The sequence below is a fragment of the Trachypithecus francoisi genome, unplaced genomic scaffold (assembly GCF_009764315.1).
Source record: "Trachypithecus francoisi isolate TF-2019V2 unplaced genomic scaffold, Tfra_2.0 Lachesis_group7, whole genome shotgun sequence".
Lineage (NCBI taxonomy): Eukaryota > Metazoa > Chordata > Mammalia > Primates > Cercopithecidae > Trachypithecus > Trachypithecus francoisi.
Window position 1 is genome coordinate 53,675,561 of NW_022681472.1, and position 12,133 is coordinate 53,687,693.

Genomic DNA, 12,133 nt, shown 5'->3' on the forward strand with positions numbered 1-12,133 from the left:
CAATATTATAGTCCTGGAAATTTTTTTTTTTTTTTTTTTTTTTTTGGGAAGACAGGATCTTGCTCTGTCACACAGGTTGTAATAGAGTGGTATGATCTTAGCTCACTGCAATCTCCGCCTCCCAAGTTCAAGTGATTCTTCCACCTCAGCCTCCAGAGTAGCTGGTGTGCGCCACCACACTTTGCTGATTTTGGTATTTTTTAGTAGAGACGTGATTTCACCATGTTGGGCAGGCTAGTCTCAAACTCCTGACCTCAAGTGATCCACCCACCTCAGCCTCCCAAAATGCTGGGATTACAGGTGTGAGCCACTGCACATAGCCAGCCCTGGAAATGTTCACTGAAGCTTCTTTGTTGACTGCTTATATTTGGCATACCGGTTTCCACAATGACATGGGTTAATGAATTCAATTTTTCCATTTCCTTTCAGATTAATAAAATATTTATTTGAATTTAACAAATACTGTTTTATAATATTGAACACATTAACTTTCTATTTTCTGTTCTGTTTAGCAACGCGCAGCCTGGATCATCCCATTCTTCTGTTACCAGATCTTTGATTTTGCCCTGAACACCTTGGTTGCAATCACTGTGCTTGTTTATCCAAACTCCATTCAGGAATACATACGGCAACTGGTATGTGGACCTCTTACTGCTCCTTTTCATTAATTCTTTTCATTAGGGAAGCTGGTTAAGTAAGGGATGTAGTTATAGAGATACACAGACATTAATTTCAGGATTTTTAGCTTGCAGCTGAATTACCAATAAGAATTTTTTTTTTTTTTTTTTGAGATGGAGTCTTGCTCTTGTTGCCCAGGCTGGAGTGCAATGATGTGATCTTGGCTCACTGCAACCTCTGCCTCCAGGGTCTCAGCCTCCCAGGTAGCTGGGATTATAGGCATGCACCAACATACCTGGCTAATTCTGTATTTTTGGTAGAGATGGGGTTTCGCTGTGTGGGTCAGGCTGGTCTCGAACTCCTGACCTCAGGTGATCCACCCATCTCGGCCTCCCAAAGTGCTGGGATTACAGGTGTGAGCCACTGTGTCTGACCTGATAAGAAAGTTTTGAGGGCCGGGGTTATGATTGGTGGCAGTGATGGTGGTGGTTGATGTGCCTACTTAAATTGTAGTCCAGTTACTAATAGTTTTATTTGGTAAAATGTAGTTTTCTCAGTAATCAACAAAGGATAGCTTTTTGCCTCTGCTAGTGTATTGAAAGTGAAACTCTGCTCAAAAACAAACAAACAAAATAATTAGCTGGGAAAGGTGGCACACGCCTGTGACCCTAGCTACTCAGGAGGCTGAGGCAGGAGAATTGCTTGAACGTGGGAGGTGGATGCTGCAGTGAGCCAAGATCACGCCCCTGCACTCCAGCCTGGGCAATAGAGTGAGGCCTCGTCTAAAAAAAAGAAAAATCAAAAGAGAGTGGAACTCTTCTCTATAGTAGCTCCCAAATTTGTTTGACCATAGAATCCCTTTCTCAAGCATCATTTTGGGACTAGTTTATGGTTAAATGTCCTTTTGATCATATGAGTGAATATTTGTGGCAGGGTATTAAGAAGCTTATAATGGTTATGAGGTTGGAATAACTTTATTTTTGAGACAGGGTCTCTGTCACCCAGGCTGGAGTGCAGTGGCATGATTATGGCTCACTGCAGCGTTGACCTCCCAGTCTCATGTGATCCTCCCATCTCAACCTCTTGAGTAGCTGGCACTACAGGCATGCACCACTATGCCCACCTAATTTTTCTTTTTGTATGTTTTGTAGAGATGGGGGTTTCACCATGTTGCCCAGACTTGTCTCAAACTCCTGGACTCAAGTGATCCTCTAGCATTGGCCTCCCAAAGTGCTGGCATTATAGGTCCAACTCACTGTACCGGGCCAACTTCACCATTCTTTGTTTTTTTGTTTTTTTGTTTTGAGACAGAGTCTCACTCTGTCACCCAGGCTGGAGTGCAGTGGTGCGATCTCGGCTCTCTGCAACCTCCGCCTCCCTGGGTTCAAGCCATTCTCTTGCCTCATTCTCCCGAGTAGCTGGGATTACAGGCACCTACTACCATGCCTGGCTAATTTTTTGTATTTTTAGTAGAGATGGGGTTTCACCATCTTTTCCAGGCTAGTTTGAGACTTTTAGCCTCAAGGGATCCACCCTCATCGGCCTCCCAGAGTGCTGGGAATACAGGCGCCCACTACCATGCCTGGTTAATTTTTGTATTTTTTTTTAGTAGAGGTGGGGTTTTGCCACGTTGACCAGGCTGGTCTCGAACTCCTGACCTCAGGTGATCTGCCCGCCTTGACCTCCCAAAGTGCTGAGATTACAGGCAGGAGCCACCATGCCCGGCCTGCAACCTCAATGTTCTGGGCTCAAGTCATGCTCCCACCTTAGACTCCCAAGTAGTTTGGACTACAGACATGCACCACCATGCCCGGCTAAATTTGTATTTTTAGTAGAGATGGGGTTTGACTATGTTGTCCAGGCTGGTCTCAAACAGCTATACTCAAACAATCTGCCTGCCTCAGCCTCCCAAAGTTCTGAAATTATAGGCTTGAACCACTGTGCTTAGCCAAGTTATTTTATTAATAAAAGAATAAAGTTGCATGATCTGATCACAAAGAATGACGATTTTATTTCTTAGATATTTTGTCCCAAGTGAAAGGAGACTGAAAACCATTAGGTGGTGTTCACCCTGGTGAGCAGGAGCCAAGCACATGAGTTACGGGCCTTCTCCTTGTTCTTCCTCAACATTGGAAACAACTTTGTTTCAGAATATTGTTCATGAGGAATCCAAACACATAGTGGTTTTTTGTTTTTTTTTTTTTTGAGGCGGAGTCTCGCTCTGTCGCCCGGACTGGAGTGCAGTGGCCGGATCTCAGCTCACTGCAAGCTCCGCCTCCCGGGTTTACACCATTCTCCTGCCTCAGCCTCCCGAGTAGCTGGGACTACAGGCGCCCGCCACCTCGCCCGGCTAGTTTTTTTTTTTTTTTTATTTTATATTTTTAGTAGAGATGGGGTTTCACCGTGTTAGCCAGGATGGTCTCGATCTCCTGACCTCATGATCCGCCCATCTCAGCCTCCCAAAGTGCTGGGATTACAGGCTTGAGCCACCGTGCCCGGCCTTAAACACATAGTGTTGAACAGTGAAGAAGAGATAAAAGATGAGATAGCACAGTAGGCCTCCTTCCCATTCACTTGCCTAGGCCAGGGATGTAGGCGTTGATCCTTGCTGTGTGAGTGTTTTGTGGGGAAAGTCCAGCAACTCCCTCTAACCATAGTAGCCGACTTTGATCCTCCTGAGAAGGTTCCCTTTGACCTGGTTGTTAAGCATTGTGGATGGTAGTGCTTATTTTGCCCTGCCCTGGAAGTACTTGCTAGTATAAGAGAATATGCTGTCTTGGGAGAAGTACCATCAACACAAATGCTCTTTGCAAAGAAGCCATCATTTTAGTAGGTTTCTGTCTCTTGCCCTGCATATACCTTTAGAATGGTTCAGAACTTTTTTTTTTGAGACATGGTCTGGCTCTGTCGCCCAGGTGGCTGGAGTGCAATGGCATGATCTCGGCTCACTGCAACCTCCCGCACCAGGACTCAAGTGATTTGCTCACCCCAGCCTCCCAAGTAGCTGAGCTGGGCAACAGAGAGAAACTCCGTTTAAAAAAAAAAAAGGAATGGTTCAGAACTTGCAGAGAATCCAAATTTCAGAGATCCCTGGATATACAAAATGTCCCTGGATACAGATCACTGACTTCTTTTATATGGTAGGAGGGCAGAGTCAGGCTAGAAATTTTGCATTCGTCCTAAATAATAGCTGTCTGCTTTAATCAGTTGCTTTCTGATAAGCATGTCTGAATTGGTGCCCAAGGAATACTGTCTGGAATGATTAATGAGATTTACTAATGAGGCCCTTTTCTTTTGCAGCCTCCTAATTTTCCCTACAGAGATGATGTCATGTCAGTGAATCCTACCTGTTTGGTCCTTATTATTCTTCTATTTATTAGCATTATCTTGACTTTTAAGGTAAGCATGAAGATTTTACTTACAGTCTAAAAATATTAAGTGTATTCCTGAATGCCAAAGAAGTAAACAAACTTTGGTCAGTTTATTGTCTTTCTTTGGACATCCAAATTGCTTTTTGATTTCCTAAGATTACAATTCCTATGCTGTCTGTATTAGAGGTAAACACTAACCAAAATTCCACAGTTTGATCAAGGAGTCCAAAATATATTTGGACAGAGATAAGTTAACATAATGTTATACATTACATAGTATATAATACTGCAAGGTCTGTTACAAGGTCTGTGTAATGAATATTCTGTTGTATTTTTTTGCTAAAAGTGTAGTATTTTCTGAATATTGTTCTGTCTCAATCCATTACATGAATATCATTGTTTAATAAATTACCTGTTGTTGAACATTGAGACATTTTACTTAAATATATTCACTGCAACCCTGTTAAGTACACCCTTATATTTATGCATTTATCTCAAGATAAATTTCTTTATTTTTTTGTTTTGTATTTTTTATTTTTTGAGACAGAGTCTCACTCTGTTGCCCAGGCTGGAGTACAGTGGTGCAACCTTGGCTCACTGCAAGCTTCGCCTCCCGGGTTCATGGCATTCTCCTTCCTCAGCCTCCCCAGTAGCTGGGACCACAGGCGCCCACCACCAAGCCCGGCTAATTTTTTTGTATTTTTAGTAGAGATGGGGTTTCACCGTGTTAGTCAGGATGGTCTCGATCTCCTGACTTCGTGATCTGCAGGAGAATGGTGCGAACCCAGGAGGCGGAGCTTGCAGTGAGCTGAGATCGTGCCACTGTACTCCAACCTGGGCGACAGAGCGAGACTCCATCTCAAAAAAAAAAAAAAAAAAATGAAATGTTGGGGTGGTCAGACCCAACACCAGGGCTGCAAAGTCTGGCGGAGTCAAAGGAATGAGACAAGTTAAGTTAAGAGTACATAGGGTGGGTCCAGGGGTCCAATGCCAGTTTGGAGGCTGCGGAGGCCCCGAGCTCTGGGAGCCCACACTATTGGTAATCAAAGAAGCAGGTAGTGAGGACGTGCGGATATGGGGATAGACAGGTCAGGACATGAGAATAGAAAGGTAGTGTTGCATCAGGCATAGCTGTGATGGTTTAACATATGCTCTGCTACTTGAGATAAGGGAGAACAGGTTCTTCTAATTCGAGATACAATCAATTTATGATCTTTGGAGAGCAAGGAGCAAGGGGCCAGTGAGTCTGGACACATTCCAGAGGCTACAAGGGGTTTTATGCCCTGAGCCCTGGGTTCTGTCCAAGCCACAAGGGGTTTTATGCCCTGGACCTAGATTGTAGTGTGACAGGGCAGCCTTCCACCCTTTGGCACAGTTTGGTGTTCCATAGGCCACAAGGGGTTTTAGACCCTGGACCCAGAACATGTTCCAAGACTGTTTTACATTATGTCAGACAAGCCTTGCCTCAGCTCTTCTGCCAACATACATACATAAATACATAAAATAATGAAAGAAAATCAATTGAGTCTAAATTTCCATCATAAAACGCCATGATTTCTGTTGTCATTCAGTAGTTAAGGATGTGAGTGAATTTTACACACGGATGTTGGTCCTTACTGCCTTGCAGCTCCAGCTCCTCTGTTCTAGCTTCTTGGCTGCTATTTGACCCCCAAGCCCATGAGGCTAGGGCTGCCTACCATCCAGGCTGCAGACAGAGCTGGCAGTGCCCCCTGGTGAAAGGCCACAGACTCACATCTCACTCATTGTAGTTTGTCTTTGAAGGGTAGACTCCCTTTTAACTTCTGCATGTTTTTGGTTACTCTCCCAAGACTTAAAATTTGTGTGTGAGTAATTTTTCTAGATTTTATAAATCTTACCTGCAGGAAGGTTAGTCTGACCAAGGTAACTCTACCATTACCAGAAACTCGGAAGCTAGAACCTCCCAATTATCTTTAAAAAGACTTTTTAAATCTTTTAAACATTTTCACTTGTACTTATTTGAAATGCCCACATCACATTTTGAGTCAGAGGACCTAGGGTTGGCTTCTGTCAGTATGACTTCTATTTTATTTTATTTATTTATTTTTAAAGGCACAACCATGTTCATGATTACTAGTCATGTAGTCTAAATTGGCAAAACCATAGCAGAATAAAATATAATACTTGTTGATATATTAATACAGATATTAAAAGATATTTTTGAATGCACTTAATTTTTTAAAAATTTTTGTGGGCACATAGTAAGTATATGTATTTATGGGGTATATGAGATATTTTGGTACAGTGCAGAATAATCACATCATGGAAAATTGGGTGTCCATCCCCGTAAGCATTTAGTTATACTCTTTTAGTTATTTTTTAGTTATTTATTTTTTTTTGAGACAGAGCGTCGCTCTGTCACCCAGGCTGGAGTGCAGTGGCATGATCCCGGCTCACTGCAAGCTCTGCCTCCCTGGTTCAAGCGATTCTCCTGCCTCAGCCTCCCTAGTAGTTGGGACTACAGGCATATGCCATCACGCCTGGCTAATTTTTTGTATTTTTAGTAGAGACAGGGTTTCATCATTTAGCCAGGATGGTCTCAATCTCCTGACTTTGTGATCTTCCCACCTCGGCCTCCCAAAGTGCTGGAATTACAGGTGTGAGCCACTGCACCTTTTACTTATTTTTAAATGTTGTCAATACTACCTTTAGCTTTGTGGTCAGAGCCTTGGTTTTTTTATTTACTAAATAGTGGTAATTAATAAAACATTCTGCAGCATGACTGAGATAATGGAAGGTGCTTCATTCATTTATTCAGCAAATATTTATTGAGAAGCTCTCACGTGGCAGATTCTGTTCTAGTACTGTGGTTTGGTAGTGAATAAGAAAAATCCTTGCCCTATGGTGCTTTTATAAATTGCAAAACACAAATATTGTCTCATAAATGGGGCCATACTAATTGTTCACATCAATGTCTCCAACATGGGAGAAATGTATATGTGTGTGAGATAAAATTTTATTTTATATATTTTTATTATATATATTATATAATTTTTTTTATAGATGAGGGGGTCTTACTATGTTGCCCAGGCTGGTCTCAAACTTTTGGCCTCAAGTAATTCTGCCTCAGCCTCCCCCAGTGTTGGGATTATAAGTGTGAGCCAGTGGGCCCTGGCCAGTGCCTTCATTTTTATATCCCGCCCGGCACTAAACTGATGTGTTGGCCCCTAGAGACTCCATAATTCTTAGTTTTTATTTTTATTTTTATTTTTTTCAAGACAGGGTCTTGTTCTGTGGCCCAGGCTGGAGAGAAGTGGCCTGGTGTGATCTTACCTCACTGCCACCTCTGTGTCCCGGGCTCTGGTGATCCTCCCGCCTGGCCAGTAGTAGCTGGTACTGTAGGCACACACCACCACACCTGGTGAATTTTTCCATTTTTATTAGAGATGAGGTTTCGCTATGTCACCCAGGCTGATCTGGAACTCCTGGGCTCGAGTGATCCATCTGCCTCCTCCTCCCAAAGTGCTGGGATTATAGGCATGAGTCACCTCGAGTAACCAAGACTTGGTAATTGTTAGTTTAGATTAATAGGAGTATGCATGTTTTGGTTTCATACACTGGTTCAGTGGATTAGTGCCTCTCATCACCAAAATTTACTCCTACTCTGTGATAAGTGTTACCACCACGATTCTTTGAAGCCCCAAAACAAGACACTTGTCAGCTTTGCTTTGTCCTAAGAGAGAAAAGGAAGCAGTGCTTACCCCCGAGCTCTGCAGATAGATGATGGGAAGAATCTATCAGTGCAAGTTAATTTGGGAAATACACTAAATAGTTCTTTTTTTTTTTTTTTTTTGAGACAGTCTCGCTGTCGCCCAAGGTGGAGTGCAGTGATGCAATCTTGGCTCACTTGCAAGCTCCGCCTCTGGGTTAACTCCATTCTCCTGCTTGAGCCTCCCAAGTAGCTGGGACCGTAGGTGCCCACCACCATGCCCGGCTAATTTTCTATAGAGATGGCGTTTCACCATGTGAGCCAGGATGGTCTCGATCTCCTGACCTCGGCCTCCCAAAGTGCTGGCATTACAGGCGTGAGCCACCATGCCCAGACCACTAAATAGTTCTAATTCAATATTGCAGAAGTGTCAAATAAGAAATAAGGTCAATGAAAGAAGTACCTGGGCTTTTTTTTTTTTTTTTTTTTGAGACGGAGTCTCGTTCTGTCACCCAGGCTGGAGTGCAGTGGCCGGATCTCAGCTCACTGCAAGCTCTGCCTCCCAGGTTTATGCCATTCTCCTGCCTCAGCCTCCCGAGTAGCTGGGACTGTTACAGGCGCCCGCCACCTCGCCCGGCTAGTTTTTGTATTTTTTTAGTAGAGATGGGGTTTCACCGTGTTAGCCAGGATGGTCTCGATCTCCTGACCTCATGATCCGCCCGTCTCGGCCTCCCAAAGTGCTGGGATTACAGGCTTGAGCCACCGCGCCCGGCCGTACCTGGGCTTTTAAAGACAGCAGGTCGAGGTTTTTCCCCTTTTGGAATGTGTAGTAGGTGAATGCATGTGGCCTTGCAAAGGCCCATGAGACTGCCTATTCTGGGCATTCCATACACATACAATCATCATGCAATATGTTTTTTTGGTTGTGTGTGTTTTCTTTTCTTTTTTTTTTTTTTTGAGACAGAGTCTTACTCTGTCACCCAGGCTGGAGTGCAGTGGCTCAGTCTCAGCTCACTGCAGCCTCTTCCTCCCAGGTTCGCTCGAGTCTCCTGCCTTAGCCTCCCACGTAGCCGAGATTACAGGCATGCATCACAGTGTCTGGCTAATTTTTGTATTTTTAGTGGAGATGGGGTTTCACCATTTTGGCCAGGCTGGTCTCAAACTCTTGGGCTTAAGTGATCCACCCAACTTGGCCTCCCAAAATGCTGGGATTACAGGTGCGAGCCATCGTGCCCAGTCCCATTATTATTTTTATTTATTTATTTATTTATTTTGGAGATGGAGTCTCGCTCTGTCACCCAGGGTGGAGTGCGTGGCACGATCTTGGCTCACTGCAACCTCCGCCTCCCAGGTTCAAGCAATTCTTCTGCCTCAGCCTCCTGAGTAACTGGGACTATAGGTGCATGCTGCCACATGCAGCTAATTTTTTGTATTTTAGTAGAGATGGAGCTTCGCAGTTTTGCTCAAGGCTGTTCTCGAACTCCTGAACTCAGGCAATCCACCTGCCTCGGCCTTCCAAAGTGTTAGGATTACAGGCGTGAGCTGCCGTGCCCGGCCCCGGCCCCGTTATTTTTGTTGTTGTTAATACCACATTGTATGGATGGTGCCGCATTTTGTCTATCCATTCATCAGCTGACGGACATTTGGGTTGCTTCTACTTTTTGGCTATTATGAATAATGCTGCTGTGAATATTCAAGTTTTTGTGTGGATGTATATTTTCATTTTATTGGGTATATAATATATATATACTATATAATACCTAGGAGCCTAGGAGTGGAATTGCTGGGTCATGTTGTAACTCTGTTTAACCTTTTGAGGACCTGCCGGACTTTTCCAGAGTGACTGCAACCATTTTACATTCTCATAAGCGATGTATTTCCTGGATTTTAGCAATCTAGTTTCTTGATGTGTTTAAACTTATTTTAATCAAATAATTTTTTTTTTTTTTTTTTTTTTTTTTTTTTTTGAGGCAGAGTCTCGCTCTGTCGCCCAGGCTGGAGTGCAGTGGCCGGTTCTCAGCTCACTGCAAGCTCCGCCTCCCGGGTTTATGCCATTCTCCTGCCTCAGCCTCCCGAGTAGCTGGGACTACAGGCGCCCGCCACGTCGCCCGGCTAGTTTTTTTTGTATTTTTAGTAGAGACGGGGTTTCACCGTGTTAGCCAGGATGGTCTCGATCTCCTGACCTCGTGATCCGCCCGTCTCGGCCTCCCAAAGTGCTGGGATTACAGGCTTGAGCCACCGCGCCCGGCAATCAAATAATTTTAATGTCAAGGGATTTTGAAATCATTTAATTCTAATCCAGTTACACATGATGGAATGAAAGTGCAGAGAGTTCATAGCTTAAACATCTTCCATGAACTCATGTTTCATTTCTAAGCAGTATTTATGTTGGACATTAATTTTAAGTATCTTCGTCTGGATATTTCGTTAATAAAGGGGAAATGTTTTAGTGAATTTTATTGACTGTGAGATGAATTTATATGCTATGAATTTTTTTTTTAAAGAAATTGGCTTGTGTAATAAAATCATAGATAATCATGTAGAATAAAAATTTCCAAAGAAGCAGTTAAAATGTGGCGGTAAATGAGTTAATACGTTTGATTGTTCTGTGAATTTAGGAGCAATAAATGTTAATTATGTGCTTGTTCTTTCCAGATACCTATTCTTAGAAATTTCTCATTCAACTCTCAACCCCTCCCCTCCCCCACCTTCCCCCAGTACCACCCCCACATCCCCACTGGTGTAGTAGAATACGGCTTCAGTAGCACATTGTGCCGAGAAGTGACTATACCCAACATTTGTACTTTCAGGGACTTTTGGTTTAGTAGAGCTGTTATAATATGTGTATTTATTGTTTATGTTAATAAAAGTTTTATAATATGGCTTTATCTGTGTGGTATTTGAAATTACTTGCAGTTTGAAAATTAAAAATCTGATAATCACTCCTCATTTTCAGGGTTACTTGATTAGCTGTGTTTGGAACTGCTACCGGTACATCAATGGCAGGAACTCCTCTGATGTCCTCGTTTATGTTACCAGCAATGACACTACGGTAGGTATGATGTCACTTATAGTAGAGATCTCGCCCACACCTCTACTGTATGATTATCTTGAAATGTTTCTAGTGTTTGCTACATTTTTACTGTTATTGAAACATACTCATGAGCTGCTTAATTATCAAAAGATTCATCTTAGTTATCAAAATACTCATTTAACTATGAAGTTAAATGAAATGTATTTTGTTTTTCTTACAGGATATTAAAATCTAGATGGCTCAACTCTGGTTTATTTTACAATATGTTACAGATAGATAATATATGTACCTTACTGTAATTATTTATTTTAAATCTGCATTATTTTTATTTTTTTCTTCCATTTTTTTTTTTATTATACTTTAAGTTCTAGGGTACATGTGCACAACGTGCAGGTTTGTTACATATGTATACATGTGCCATGTTGGTGTGCTGCACCCATTAACTTGTCAGTTGCATTAGGTATGTCTCCTAATGCTATCCCTCCCCACTGCCCCCTCCCCACAATAGGACCCAGTGTATGATGCTCCCCTTCCTGTGTCCAAGTGATCTCATTGTTCAATTCTCACCTATGAGTGAGAACATGGGGTATTTGGTTTTCTGTTCTTGCGATAGTTTACTGAGAATGATGGTTTCCATCTGCATCCATGTCCCTACAAAGGACACGAACTCATCCTTTTTTATGGCTGCATAGTATTCCATGGTGTATATGTGCCACATTTTCTTAATCCAGTCTGTCACTGATGGACATTTGGGTTGATTCCAAGTCTTTGCTATTGTGTTAAATCTGCATTATTAAACCATGGTATATAATTCTAGATATTGCTTCTGCATTGTATGACATTATATTAACTCACTTTATATGTGAAGTTAAACCGAGATGCGATGTTTACAGGTAGGTAAAAGAAAAACTGCAAAGTTACTATGTCTTTATAATTTACCTTATGTATGTATTCTTAGTAAAATAGATGATCTCGGCCGGGCGTGGTGGCTCACGCCTGTAATCCCAGCACTTTGGGAGGCCACGGCGGGTGGATCACAAGGCCAGGAGATCGAGACTATCCTGGCTAACGTGGTGAAACCCTGTCTCTACTAAAATTACAAAAAAAAATTAGCCGGGCGTGGCAGCGGGCGCCTGTAGTCCCAGCTGCTGGGGAGGCTGAGGCAGGAGAATGGAGTGAACCCGGGAGGCGGAGCTTGCAGTGAGCCAAGATCACGCCACTGCACTCCAGCCTGGGCAACAGAGTGAGACTCTGTCTCAAAAAAAAAAAAAAAAAGTAAAATAGATGATCTCTGTTCTGCTACTAGTTCATACTTTAAAATTACAAACCTGATAGGCCGGGCGCGGTGGCTCAAGCCTGTAATCCCAGCACTTTGGGAGGCCGAGACGGGTGGATCATGAGGTCAGGAGATCAAGACCATCC

General features: G+C 42.9%; 1 protein-coding gene across 1 annotated transcript in view; it reads left to right on the forward strand.

The window, feature by feature from the left end:
• LAPTM4B (lysosomal protein transmembrane 4 beta) overlaps positions 1-12,133 on the forward strand; it is a 73,320-nt gene that overhangs the window by 38,603 nt on the left and 22,584 nt on the right. The window contains exons 4-6 of the mRNA XM_033202168.1: positions 513-635; positions 3,919-4,017; positions 10,634-10,729. Of these exons, the coding sequence (XP_033058059.1) occupies positions 513-635; positions 3,919-4,017; positions 10,634-10,729 (318 nt within the window). The remainder of the gene's footprint in view (positions 1-512; positions 636-3,918; positions 4,018-10,633; positions 10,730-12,133) is intronic.